We start from the raw sequence: 13,787 nt of genomic DNA, 5'->3' as shown, positions 1-13,787 counted from the left end.
CATTAGCGATGTAAATGTGTAAATAGCTGAGTGTTGTGATATGTTTTTTGGGCAGAGAAATTGGATATGATTTGTTTCCACTCAAAATTATGATACGAAAAAAATGATCAATCATGTCGGTTCAGTTCGGTTCAATTTTAAATTGTTGTTGATAAACATGTGATAGAATTATTATATATTTTGTCGAAAAGTAAATTTGTTTCCGAAAATTACAATTTTGATTGGCTATAAACATTCAATTATCCAAAAGATATCTGATTATCTTAATTCCGCCAATTAAAACTTGTTTTATCCTAATTCCGCCAATTAAAAACGTTATAGTAAATTTTCAAATCTAAGTTGTTGATAAGACATTAATACTAGCCACATAGATTCTCTATATAACTAATGGAAACTTACACTAATGAAAAAATCATCGAAACAATAATCGAATTCACCAATACAGTTGTTTAACTCAGCTCACTCAAATGATGAACAAATACTTTCGAAAACATAATCAACTTAACTCGAAGCAGCGAAACTTTTCCTTTTGCCGTGTCCAAAGAAAAGAGGTATGATTGATCATATCTCCATCTTCTTCTTTTTGCTTGCATTGTCATTTCTAAGAATTTCGAATTCAGAAATAAATTTGTAAGATTATTCCAAGAGCTTTTAAGGTTTATTTACAATTTTGGGAATAAAGGGGTGAAAACGTAAAGAAAGAAAAAAGTAAGGACCTTAAAATAAAAGAAGGATACTGGCGCCTGAGAAATCGACAAAAGTATTCTTCCGCTGATACAGTTCGTCAATTTCCCAACCAAAAAAACTTAAAAATTTGTTTAATTTTTATTAAATTTGTTAGGGCTGGCATTTGATCTTCAAACACATCTAAATTCTTACAAATTTTGTCAAGATTAAAAACCCTAATTAATGTGATTTTTCCCTCGTAAAAAAATGGATCAAATTCCTTGAGTTGCAATTTTGTTTGATGCTGACGAGAAAGAGATGGCGCGACAGATGACGTCATCCCAGTTCCACAAATCAAAGACTCTCGACAACAAATATGTGAGCTTTTTTCTTCTTCCGCAATTCTGGGTTTATTCTTACTAATTTAGCTTTTGCTCCTACAAATTTGAAATCTTTGTGGACTCACTACTCCAAGGTTTGTTCTTTTTGACTTTTGAACGCAGATGCTTGGAGATGAAATTGGTAAAGGAGCTTATGCTCGGGTTTATATAGGATTAGACCTGGAGAATTGTGACTTTGTTGCCATTAAACAAGTCTCTTTGGAAAATATTGGTCAAGAGGATCTTAACACCATCATGGTTTGTTACTTCATTTGTTGTATCTATCTTCGTTGCCTTTATGGACTAAATGTGATCTCTCATCTCCATACCACTGCTATGCTGACTGAATCCTGTTTTTGATGCTTCTTGGTTGTTGGGAGAAATTTCATCAGCAAGAAATCGATCTCCTAAAGGTAGCTTCTTTCTTCCATTACACATTTCTTTAGCTTTTTAGCATTGACTTGGGACTGGTATGTTTATGTGAATTGTCCTATTCAATGTTGAGCTTGACCCTGTTTCGGAATTGTGGAAATTATTGTGTTACAAACCTGGGATCCTGATGCTAAGCAATGTAGTATCAATCACCTTGTGAACTTTGGCGTCATCTCATTAGTGGTTATGCTGGTTAAGATGCAATCTTCCTCTATGCCTTGTAAGATGATATTTCAATGCAGAACTTGAACCATAAAAACATTGTCAAGTATCTTGGATCGTTGAAGACAAAGACTCACCTTCACATTATTCTGGAGTAAGTAATACTTTTTTGTTTATATTTGGTCCACGCTGGACTACGGTCTGGGTTTTAAAGTCCAATTATGTGTTTCCAGGTATGTTGAGAATGGCTCTCTTGCAAACATTATTAAACCAAATAAATTTGGACCTTTCCCTGAGTCGTTGGTGACTGTTTACATTGCACAGGTCCGTATATATCTTTTTCTAGTTGAGTGAAGTTTTTTTAAACATTTATGTACTAACTAGTGAATACAGGTCTTGGAAGGTTTAGTATATCTGCATGAGCAGGGTGTCATACATCGTGATATCAAGGGTGCAAATATTTTGACAACCAAGGAGGTGTGTTTTACTGTACCTTGTGGATCTTATTAGTTATTCTCATGTCTTTGGTACGCTTTTTTGTTTCAAGATCTGTTGTGTTGGGATGTAAAAAATTCTTCTAGGCTATTACTTGACTATATTATACTTCAGGGCCTTGTTAAGCTTGCTGATTTTGGAGTTGCCACAAAACTCAACGAGGCTGATTTCAACACTCACTCAGTGGTCGGAACTCCATACTGGATGGCTCCGGAGGTACACCTTTGATAATATATATGTATCTTCCACCATCATATTCTGTATAGGTCAAATTCCATATGTAGTTTCTGAAATTGGAATTTGTTCTTATTCTGCCAAAAGGATGTTGTTTTCTCCTTTAGCAACTTTTAACTGATTATGTGTGTACTGACGGACACCCAAATTTTGTTTCAGGTTATTGAATTGTCAGGAGTTTGTGCTGCTTCTGACATTTGGAGTGTTGGGTGCACTATTATTGAACTTTTGACGTGTGTACCTCCTTACTATGATCTGCAACCCATGCCAGCCCTCTATCGCATTGTTCAGGTTTTTCCATCATTTTACGAGTTTGCTAAAGTCAATTGAATTTAGGTTTCTCTTCCTTCCCCCCAATTCCTATTATTCCTTGTTGTAAATCACTTCTCTCCTGCAATAATGCAAAAGCTGTTAGCAATAATTTTAAATTATTGCCTTTTCTGTTTCAGGATGATACCCCTCCCATTCCTGATAGTCTATCTCCCGATCTTACAGACTTCCTACGACTGTGCTTCAAGAAGGTATATTTTGCTGCAATAGTGTTTAATCACTCTACTTACCTCTGTACCGGAACCTAGGCATTTTGATTTATTTAATATCCAGTATGTTCATCTGATTTGTATCTTGCATTTACAGGATTCCAGGCAGAGGCCTGATGCAAAGACACTTCTCTCGCACCCTTGGATACGTAACTCAAAACGAGCATTGCGGTCATCACTTCGGCATAGTGGAACCATCAGGTGAGAACCTGTGTCTTTACGTTAACTTTTGGAAGAATATTTCAAATTTTATCATCTATCTTATCTAAGGGTTTAGTACAAGTGTTCCTTGCTTGCACTAACCTGTAATCCTGTATTTGAGCACTTCATCCTTTTGCAGATATATGAAGGAACCCGATTCAAGTTCAGAGAAGGATGATGAAGGTAGTCAAGAAGTAGCTGAAAGCTTTTCAGCAGAAAAAGTGGAGGTGACAAAAACTGTAAGATTTCATTATCTCTATTATCAATTAATCTTTTGGAGATGCCGATAAGGAATTTAGAGATGAGCAGTATAATGCATTAAAGCTAGAGATGAACTTTGCTAAAGCTACTGATCCATTTTTTTTTTGTCCAGAACTCGAAAAGCAAATTGCCTGTTATAGGTGTGGAGAGTTTTAGGTCTGAGAAAGATCAGTCTTCACCCAGTGATCTCGGTGAAGAAGGAACGGATGCAGAAGATTATCTTAATTCAGATCTAGGTCCTACATTGTCTACGCACGATCAGTCTTCTCGTCAATCCGGTACTTGCAGTATTTCTTCGGATGCAAAGGGGACATCTCAAGATGTATTAGAGAACCATGAGACATCTGAACGTGATGAAATACCTGGAAATCTTGAAAAGGAAGCTTCTGAAGGTAGAAGGAATACTTTAGCAACAAAGCTGGTTGGAAAAGAATATTCTGTCCAGGTGGCGCAGTCATCACATAGTTTTAGCCAAAAAGGTGAAGTTGGGCTTCGAAAGGTCAGTTTTGTTTTGTTACGTCATTCTTGCCCTAGCACTTTCTTAGATGATATGGTCAATCACGAGTAAGTATGCTTTGCTTTGTATGTCGAGTAAATTGATAAGTTCCTTTTTCCTTACTGACCAAAAGTCCAAAACAAAACAGTTTGCTGAGCTTGTACTGCAATAGATACTTTTTAGCGTATTTCACTTTAGAGGCTTCTGTAGTGAGATATATTTGGTTTTTGTTGGCTGTGGCTTGCAAACTAACTAGATCGGTTATGCTTGTTATTTCTATCTTAAAGGCTGTGAAGACTCCATCTAGTTTTGGTGGGAATGAACTGACCAGATTCAGTGATCCTCCTGGGGATGCTTCTTTGCATGATTTGTTTCATTCACTGGATAAAGTTCCTGAGGGAAAACCAAATGAAGCCTCAACATCGACGCCTACTACAAATGTAAATCAGGGTGATTCTCCTGCTGCAGATGGTGGAAAGAATGATCTGGCAACGAAATTGAGGGCTAGAATTGCTCAGAAGCAAATGGAGGGTGAAACGGGGCACTCTCAAGATGGTGGTGATCTTTTCCGCTTAATGATGGGTGTTTTGAAAGATGATGTTCTTAACATCGATGACTTGGTATGCTCTGTCTCAAGTATGCAGGTTTGATAAATCAAGAGTTATACTGTTAATGTATTTCGTATTTTGTTTCTCAGGTATTTGATGAAAAAGTGCCCCCGGAGAATCTTTTTCCTCTGCAGGTATTCTGCAAATTTATATCCTGAACTTTTAGCAATCTTTTATCATTTTATCTCATGCTAATTCTACTTAACCGAGCCATTTCATACTCAGAGAATGACAATTTGCAATTAGATGTTGAAAAGGAAACTGTGGCTTCTCAACTCAATTTTAGTTGTTTCCATTTTTTTGTGCGCATTTAAATCTTATTCATTAATTGGTTAAGTTTTTATAGGCAGTCGAGTTCAGCAGATTGGTGAGCTCCTTAAGGCCAGATGAATCAGAAGATGCAATAGTAAATTCCTCTTTGAAACTTGTTGCCATGTTTCGTCAGAGACGTGGGCAGAAAGCAGTATTTGTGACACAGCATGGTTTCCTCCCTCTAATGGATCTACTTGATATTCCTAAATCTCGAGTATGTTTAGTTGTAATCATGCAGGATTTTTTGTTTTCCTTCATTATCAGTAGTTGGCTGATGCTTGTGAATCTTTTTTGGTGTTTCAGGTAATATGTGCCGTGCTGCAGCTGATAAACGAAATTGTAAAAGATAATACCGACTTCCTGGAAAATGCTTGTCTCGTTGGTCTTGTAAGTCCTACTCTCAATTTGGTTGCTGACTTGATGATTCACCAGTAGTTCGTTGGAACCGGCATATTTGTTTGACAAAGGCTCATGTCTGCATTTCTATATTAAATGTCAAACATCCAATTCAACAGCTAATACCTTTTTGGGAAAATTCGTAGATAATAATAATATACCCATGATGTTGTTATCTTATCACCTAAGTTTTCATGATGTCTCATATAGACAACAAAATCCCATAATAATTGATTATTCCTTGTGAAATGGCAGATTCCTTTGGTAATGAGTTTTGCTGGTTTTGAGAGGGATCGATCTCGAGAAATTCGTAAGGAAGCAGCCTACTTCTTGCAGCAGATTTGTCAGTCAAGGTTGCGACTCATCAAATATATATTACTTTGCTTCTCTCTCTCTCTCTCTCTCTCTCTCTTCTTTTTTTTTTCCTTTTCTGCAAGTCATATAGGTGATATGGTAGCTTCTTTACAGCCCCTTGACGTTGCAAATGTTCATAGCTTGCCGTGGAATACCCGTTTTGGTGGGATTTCTTGAAGCAGATTATGCCAAACACAGGTGAGTAAAGTTTACAATCTTCTTACAGTGTATGGACTAGTTTCAATATATAAAGTGCTGAAACTAATGTGAGATATATGAGTATATCATCACAAGAACTTTGAATTTATCCCACACAGTGATTCCTAGGCTATTACCCATCCCAGCAGCATCTGATTTTGTTTTGAACCCCTCGTCCTGCCTAATTTATGTGATATGTGTTTCTACTATTGAAAATGGCTCATGCATTTCTCAATAGCTGACCATTTTGTTGATTTGGCTCTTCTCACTTTAATCATTTCTGGTCCTTTTCGCTCTTTATGTGCTACTAAGTTCAAACTGATTTGAGCTTTTCTGTCCAGGGAGATGGTTCACTTGGCTATTGATGGGATGTGGCAGGTATTTAAACTCAAAAGATCCACCTCTAGAAATGATTTCTGCCGTATTGCTGCAAAGAATGGAATTCTTCTTAGGCTAGTCAACACTCTATATAGCTTGAGTGAGGCAACTCGACTGGCTTCTATATCAGGGGACGCATTGATTTTGGATAGTCAAACTCCACGAGCACGCTCTGGTCAACTTGACCCTAACAATCCTATCTTTAGTCAGCGTGAGACTTCACCTAGTGTGATTGATCATCCTGATGGGTTGAAAACTAGGAATGGGGGTGGTGAAGAGCCTTCTCATGCTTTAACTTCAAGTTCTCAAAGATCAGATGTCCATCAACCCGATGCCTTGCACCTAGATGGTGATAGGCCTAGATTAAGCAGTGTTGCAGCAGATACCACAGAAGATGTTATACAACAACATAGGATATCTCTTTCTGCCAATAGAACATCAACAGATAAGCTTCAGAAACTAGCGGAGGGTGCGTCTAATGGTTTTCCTGTTACTCAGCCAGATCAAGTTCGACCTTTGCTTAGCTTATTAGAGAAAGAACCCCCTTCAAGAAAATTTTCTGGTCAACTGGATTACGTGAAGCATATCACTGGCATAGAGAGACATGAAAGTAGACTTCCTCTTTTGTATGCATCAGACGTAAAGAAAACCAGTGGAGACCTAGAATTTATAATGGCCGAATTAGGTAATTTTCTTAAGTTTTATATTTAGGAAGACTTTTCATATTCTAAGCACATATATGATGTTTTTGCTTGTGCCATATGATTGCATTGTTTCTTCAGGAATCTCTGGACGTGGAAAGGAAAAGGGAAATCTCGATACTGCAGCTAGATATTCCAGTAAGACGATGACTAAGAAGGTTATGGCTATTGAAAGAGTCGCTTCTGCGTGTGGGATTGCATCTCAGACAGTATCTAGTGTTCTGTCAGGTTCAGGTGTTTTAAATGCTAGAGCTGGAAGTACTACATCATCTGGTTTACTTGCCCATGCGCTGAGTGCAGATGTCTCAATGGATTACTTGGAGAAAGTGGCTGATCTGCTTCTCGAATTTGCCCGAGCTGAAACGACAGTAAAATCATACATGTGCAGCCAAAGCTTACTCAGTCGTCTTTTCCAGATGTTCAACCGTGTGGAACCTCCTATTCTGTTAAAGGTACTCCAAAATATTATTTTTGTTTTTTTTCTTCTTCGATAGTGCTTCATATAATTTTTCTGTTTTCTCTTTGGAAAAGCTTGGATGTGTGGTTTAGAGGATCTTCAGGTCGTATGTTTACAATACCTTTGTTTGTCCAGATACTGGAATGCACCAATCATTTATCTACGGATCCAAATTGCTTGGAAAATCTTCAGCGTGCAGATGCAATTAAGCAATTGATCCCCAACCTTGAGCTTAAGGAAGGGCATCTTGTTTATCAGATCCATCATGAGGTTACCTTCTTGACTTGTATGGAGATAGCTTTTGTCTGTCGGTTACACCCAAACCGACGTTTCTAAAATGGTAATGTTATGTAGGTACTTAGTGCACTATTCAACCTCTGCAAGATAAACAAGAGGAGGCAGGAACAAGCGGCTGAAAATGGAATCATTCCGTACCTGATGCTCTTCGTCATGTCGGATTCTCCTCTGAAACAATATGCATTGCCACTACTATGTGATATGGCTCATGCATCTCGGAATTCAAGAGAGCAGTTAAGGGCCCACGGCGGTCTGGATGTTTACCTGAGTTTACTCGATGATGAATATTGGTCCGTGATAGCCTTGGATTCAATTGCTGTTTGCTTGGCGCATGACATTGACCACAAGGTTGAGCAGGCGTTTCTCAAGAAAGATGCAATTCAGAAATTAGTTAACTTCTTCCAGAACTGTCCAGAAAGACATTTTGTGCACATTTTGGAGCCATTCTTGAAGATCATCATGTATGTATCTCTCCTCTTTTTAATAGATTATCTATCCTTTCAAAATTAGTTAGAACTATGAGTATGGAGCTAATCCTTGTCTTTGTTGAATCCAGGAAATCATCTTCAATTAATAAGACATTAGCATTAAATGGATTGACTCCGCTACTTATTTCAAGACTAGACCACCAAGATGCGATTGCTCGACTTAACCTCCTGAAACTCATTAAGGTAATGGATCATTTGATTATCCAAGTTCTTGTTCGTCTTCTTCTGGGTGTTAAGTGTTTGGTTTGGCGATCATTGGAAACAGGCTGTTTACGAGAAGCATCCAAAGCCAAAACAGCTGATCGTAGAGAACGATCTTCCTCAGAAACTGCAGAATCTGATTGAAGAACGACGTCATGGACAACGTTCAGGAGGCCAAGTTCTGGTGAAGCAAATGGCAACATCTCTCCTCAAAGCACTTCACATCAACACCGTCTTGTGAATGTACATTTATTCTCATTTTTGCAGGAAGAAAATTCACCCAGCAAAGTGTATATCATTCTTCCATTTTACAACAGACTTGTAATTGTTGGGTTGTGTCTCTCTTGTGTGTTTTTTTACTTCTCGAGAGATGCCAACACTTCTGGTTTTTGTAATATAGTATTCCTCAACAGAATAATTTTTTAGAGGAATGGTTTTTGTAATATTTTAATCCTTTTTTTTTTTTTTTTTAATGTGGATGTGATCATAAATGAATGAGAAAAAGCTAGTTTAATTGTTATTTTCGAAATTTGGCTTGGTCGAATACAACTCTAGAAGCAGGACAGACTTCAAATAGTTCAGAAATCAATCACATTTGTTTTACTTCTAACTAAGATAATACCTTACAATCCCATTTCGTATATCAATTAATCTCCATAAAAACCTACACTTCAAACATGGACTATATTGATACTATACATATACAGAAATCACCGACCAAATTACGTAAGCATATAGAAATAGACTATAATCGATCGGTGAATACTGTTGTTTTCTTGAGGATCAAAAGTGATTAAGTGCAAAGAGGAGAAACATTTCCTCGGGTGTCCAACTTCACATTGGAGCAAGAAGCTGTGGATACATCTTGTTGAGTTTGATCGACCAATTTAACGTTTTGCATTGATATTCCTCGACATGGAATGCTCTTGCTGCATACAAATTTCACCGCTATGGGTCTTGAGCTCGTCCCTTGTATGTTTTTGTACAACACATTGCTCACTTGTACCGCCGATTTCTGCCACGTGTTCCAATCTTTCAGTTTTGTTATTATTATTACACTAATTGTGTTGAAAAGATTTGTTATGTTTAAGTTGTTTCAAACCTGTTCGGGACATGATTCAACACGATCGCAGTAGTCCTGGTTGATGATTATTGGGTTTGTAACGTTTTTCATTATGATGTCTTGGAATATGATGTTCTTTGCCATTCCATGTCCTCCCTGATACATACATTAATAATTGTCATATTTTTCTTTTATCCTTTTCTTAGTAATAATTATTTTATAAACAAAAGATATTGATCATTTACCTGCCAAGTCTTGATTCTCACACCATTAGTGGTTCCTATAAGAGTCGCTTTGTTGACTACCACATTTGATACATATGCTTCTGAGTTATCTTCTCCCAAACTTCCAATGCTGTTTTCCATGTAAATAAACAAATTATCAATGACCAGATTATGCTTTAGTTAACACATATGCTAGCGTTAGAACTTAGAACGCCTAACTCCATTTAAAAACATTACATTTTTCTTTTTCGTTAATATCTTAAATTACAAATGATTTTGAGCATGCTTCATATATATATCCTTTACTCATTAAAAAAAAGATGGGCATTTATAATAAAAATTCTCCGATTGAAGTTGATAAAAATTAGTTGATAGTTATCCAACAAAGATATAGAATGTTGCACATAGTATGTTGCTTAAAATAAGACAAAAACAAAAAGTTTAGGTGAAATTAGGGAGAGAGATGGTTAGACCTGATTCCATGACCCGGGCCGCATGTAATGCCTGTCGCTCTCACATTCTCCGACCCACTCACTATCGATATACAATCATCACCTTCATATATCACCAAAAACAAACCCAACACATTACTATTTATTATCCACTAATGAATAAATAAAACTTTTTAGAGAAAGAAACATCTAATTATAAATAATACTAAAATATAACAAAAATTTCAAACCTTTTGTAAAATATATCAAAATATCTAATTTATTCACTAATTTGCATGCGAATGTCAAAACAACAATTATATTATAAGATGGGTCATTAATCAATATACCAGTACGGACGATAGAGTCTTGAATTAAGATATTTTGAGTTCCGGTAACGTGAATGCCATCGGTGTTAGGACTATCAGCCGGAGATGTGACCATAAGATTCAAAGCCTTCACGTTTTTGCAGTCTTGGAACGTCAAATGCATTTGCTGTGCGTTTTCCAACCTAATGTTACTAACTCTCAAGTTATTACACTCCACAAACGTAACTGCCTGCCAATTTATTTCATTACATTAATTAATTACATTTTTTTATAGCTACATTGTAAGTATATATTTATAAGAACTAAAATTAAAGATCGAAAACAAGTTAGGCGTTTGAGATTCTCACCGTTGGAGCTCCCAGGCATGGCTGTTTTATAAAATAAATTTAACTAGTCAGTTTATTTACTTTAAGTTTTTTTAATGACACTGATCCTATGTAGAGAAGAACTTACAAGTTGAGGGTTGATTTTGCAAGAGTTTGGCCACCAAATATGTCCATTACCGTCGATGCGGCCACCTCCTTCAACTCGAAGGTTATCGACATTTTCGAACACAATCCAATGCCTACGTTCCTTGTAGTCTGATGGATTTTTCCATGCCTCAATCATTCCGTAAATCTAATTCACACACAAAAAAAAAGTTATAAGAGAGGAAGAAACATTATACAATAATAATTTGGCCTATACTTGCAGTGGTTTAAACCATATACCTTAAAAATAATCAAGGTTGATTTACATGGACCAGAGAATGTAACCGATTTAAGCATGTAATCTCTATTGTTTGGAACCACAACGTAAACTATTCCAGTCGATGAACAAGCTGCTTCCCAGGCTTTCATGAATGCCTACGGCTCAAACATAGATTTCATTTATATGGTTGTAGATATTGGATTATAATGCTATATATAGAAACAAATAATATGGATCAAAACCTTAGAATCGTCGTTTCCGTTGGCTTTAGCACCAAAAGTGTTGACGTTAAAAGCTCGAGGAGAAGATCCAGGAGCATAACCATGGCGATTTTTCAAGTGACTGTTGCGTGTATTGTGACCATGTTGATGTTGTCGATTGGTTTCATAATAAACATTAGAAGACATGAAAAGATCATCTCTATGATTAAATGGGTAGCTGCTGAAACAAGAAGGAAGAAATGTTAAGAGGAATACTGATATGATTATGATCTTTTCATACATTTTTTGTTTTGTTTTTTGGAGTGGGTTCTCTCAAAGTTAGATTAAGGTTGGGTTTGACGTAGAAAGAATTATGAGGAAAGAGATGAGTGAATGATGTGTCATGGAGAATGCAAAAGTGCTTGTATTTATAGAGAAGAGAGAGAGACAAAGAAGTATTTGATCAAAGAGATTTAGTTGAATATCACCTATTTTTTCTTGTAGAAAATCAGAGGAAAATGTTCGTTATAATTCCTCATTATTTTCATTACTCAAATCGTTTCCAAACAATTAACACAACCAGGTTTATTTAAGTCGATCAAATACACATTAAAGCCACTTTAAGGAATACTAATTGATATATTTAATTAATGAAGGGTTTTTATTTCTTTGTACTAGGACATGGTCGGAATCGATATCTCAGCAGTTAGCAGTGCTCATTGATCAATTCATACAATCGTCTTTGCATCGAAATTAAAACTTCGAAACGGCGACACCAAATTGTATAATAAATTAATAATTAAACTAAAATTTTACAGCTGAAAGCCATCAATTGCATCAATATCTTTATTGAAAAAAGAATCTATGATCATATTAAAACGAAATTTAAAACTTTCACAAAAAAAGTCGTTTTGTATCCTTAGAACAAACTTTTGTCTTTATAAAACAAGTTACTATAGCTTTTTTTTTTTTTTTTTTTGCTCTGAAACGTTCTTAATTTCTTTGACGTCATGTTGTACGCCTATACCACTCCTAATAGATTAGATAATGTGGATTTCCCACCAAGCACTCAATACTTACATACTCATAGCAATTCTTAAGATTTGAGTTCACCTTAATGTTTCGCTGTTGGACTAAAGGTCTCGAGGTTTTGAAAATCTTAGTTTCTTCTTGCATCAATTTCTCAACGTTGTAGCTAGCTAGGTTTAATTACGCTTATTTTAATTACTGAACTGTTTGGTAAATATGTTTATGTATCGTTCAATTTATTAAAAAGTAATCAATGAAAATTTATTTTGATCTATATTGTTATAAAAAGATCTTATTTTATCATCTTAGTAGCGTCAGTAATTATACACTTTTAGTTTATATTTGGTAAATCCATAAATTTCTTATGTGATGGGAAAAGATTGGCTAACAGTTTGACAATTTTGAGTAGGAGGAAAACAAAATATGAAGAGCTCCGTTAGAAAGAAATAATCTTAAAATGGAAGAGCTAATCGCGGCCTAAATGAAGAAGTAAGTATTGACTTTGGTTTTGAATTAGGTTATCTGCAAATAACTGAAATAGAAGTCTCAAGTAAAAGCAGTTTTGTTGGTTAAAGCTCTTTAACTTCAACATTGTTAGATATTCCTCCAGTCCAACCTTTTTACCTTTTCATACATATGAATTCTCTTTCTGGGTCTTAGATAGTTCGAAGCCCAAAATTCGTAGCCAATTAGAAAATTATTCAACTCATTTACTTTAATTTTCTTTCTCTTTAGTAGTGAAATTGTATTGTGGTCAAAGTCAGTGCTAATGTGTTTCGGTAAGAAACCAAATTCTCCTTTATATCTATTTTCCGTATTTTTTACGGTGGAATTAACAATATTGTCCTAAAACTAAAAACGGAAAATTTTTTGATTTTCCAGCTAAATTATATTGCAAATTTTTTTTTAGGAGAAATAGCAAAAACTATTTTATTGAGAAACCATCAAAATTGTACCACGATCCTGTTTTGATGACAAAAATTGTATATAATTTATGTTAAGACCTAAAATTATGATAAATTTTTAACGAAAAAGAAAGTAACATGTTGTTTTGGTACGTAGTATGAATCAACATACAGTGAAAGTAGGCAGAGCTAACAGAAAAAAGAGGCAAGATGGATATATAATTGGTAAATGATGTCAAAGGTTAAGTTAGAGAAGGTTTAGATTGTTGCATGGAATGGGATCTTGCGTGTGACTTGTTATTTTACTCTATACTCTTTGTTGCGTTAGGTGAAAGTCTTAAAACTATCTCTCTACGTACATTTAGGATATGAGTCGGTATGGTAATTTGAGTTTCTAAATTTGTTATCTGAAAAATGGGTCGAGTAATTGAGGTATCAAGTATGATAAGAGCTAGTAATTCATGCCATGTCTCCGAGACCTATCCGTATAAGTGATTTTTGGAAGACCCTTCTTCCAAAAGGAGCAATCATAGGCATGCAAGAAGTCATATTGTCAATTGAATCAGGCGATACACACTGAAAAAAGTATCATGTAGCCAAAAGCATATGCAGGAACCCTAGACAAATGCCACAACTACCAGTTTTGATCCTGTTTCACAA

At 35.7% G+C, this 13,787-nt stretch overlaps 2 protein-coding genes across 6 annotated transcripts; one reads left to right on the top strand and one right to left on the bottom strand.

Annotated features, from left to right (window-relative positions):
* The first annotated feature begins 425 nt into the window (after window positions 1–425).
* On the top strand, window positions 426–8,785 carry LOC9318632 (MAP3K epsilon protein kinase 2). 5 transcript variants are annotated; one of them, XM_021032507.1, is made up of 26 exons: window positions 426–551; window positions 997–1,044; window positions 1,170–1,304; window positions 1,427–1,459; window positions 1,721–1,794; window positions 1,874–1,964; window positions 2,034–2,117; window positions 2,250–2,351; window positions 2,529–2,660; window positions 2,819–2,890; window positions 3,006–3,109; window positions 3,249–3,348; window positions 3,483–3,869; window positions 4,154–4,486; window positions 4,564–4,608; window positions 4,821–5,000; window positions 5,090–5,173; window positions 5,438–5,535; window positions 5,651–5,734; window positions 6,076–6,797; window positions 6,895–7,041; window positions 7,114–7,265; window positions 7,406–7,540; window positions 7,625–8,028; window positions 8,124–8,238; window positions 8,321–8,785. In XM_021032507.1, exons 1-26 carry the CDS (start codon window positions 468–470, stop codon window positions 8,495–8,497), a joined length of 4,122 nt encoding a protein of 1,373 aa, XP_020888166.1. In that variant the 5' UTR covers window positions 426–467; the 3' UTR covers window positions 8,498–8,785. The 5 variants fall into 5 exon arrangements, with proteins under 5 accessions (XP_020888166.1, XP_020888164.1, XP_020888165.1 ...); XM_021032505.1 differs by having other exon boundaries at window positions 6,895–7,265; XM_021032506.1 differs by having other exon boundaries at window positions 1,439–1,459; window positions 6,895–7,265; window positions 8,321–8,497.
* Window positions 8,786–8,867: 82 nt separating this feature from the next.
* On the bottom strand, window positions 8,868–11,993 carry LOC9318631 (polygalacturonase QRT2). Its single transcript, XM_021032511.1, has 9 exons — window positions 11,236–11,993; window positions 11,014–11,148; window positions 10,757–10,921; window positions 10,651–10,671; window positions 10,325–10,532; window positions 10,017–10,098; window positions 9,565–9,673; window positions 9,359–9,475; window positions 8,868–9,271 (listed from the first exon to the last, which is right to left on the bottom strand). The coding sequence occupies exons 1-9, from the start codon at window positions 11,494–11,496 to the stop codon at window positions 9,050–9,052; spliced, it is 1,320 nt and encodes a 439-aa protein (XP_020888170.1). The 5' UTR covers window positions 11,497–11,993; the 3' UTR covers window positions 8,868–9,049.
* Between the last annotated feature and the right edge of the window lie 1,794 nt (window positions 11,994–13,787).

Source organism: Arabidopsis lyrata, assembly GCF_000004255.2.
Source record: "Arabidopsis lyrata subsp. lyrata unplaced genomic scaffold ARALYscaffold_3, whole genome shotgun sequence".
Taxonomy (NCBI): domain Eukaryota; kingdom Viridiplantae; phylum Streptophyta; class Magnoliopsida; order Brassicales; family Brassicaceae; genus Arabidopsis; species Arabidopsis lyrata.
Note: the sequence above shows the minus strand (reverse complement) of the source record. Positions and strands in the feature narration are given on the sequence as shown.

What these genes read in the sequence shown, in the direction of transcription:
- LOC9318632 (XM_021032505.1), top strand. Translation starts at nt 468, where the DNA reads ATGATGAACAAATACTTTCGAAAACATAATCAACTTAACTCGAAGCAG. An exon ending in CGGCATAGTGGAACCATCAG is followed by an intron (nt 3,110 to 3,248) that starts GTGAGAACCTGT and finishes ATCCTTTTGCAG; the next exon opens with ATATATGAAGGAACCCGATT. An exon ending in TTCTTAACATCGATGACTTG is followed by an intron (nt 4,487 to 4,563) that starts GTATGCTCTGTC and finishes TTTGTTTCTCAG; the next exon opens with GTATTTGATGAAAAAGTGCC.
- LOC9318631 (XM_021032511.1), bottom strand. Translation starts at nt 11,496, where the DNA reads ATGTATGAAAAGATCATAATCATATCAGTATTCCTCTTAACATTTCTT. An exon ending in CATGCCTGGGAGCTCCAACG is followed by an intron (nt 10,533 to 10,650) that starts GTGAGAATCTCA and finishes ATAAATTGGCAG; the next exon opens with GCAGTTACGTTTGTGGAGTG. An exon ending in TTGAATCATGTCCCGAACAG is followed by an intron (nt 9,272 to 9,358) that starts GTTTGAAACAAC and finishes AACACGTGGCAG; the next exon opens with AAATCGGCGGTACAAGTGAG.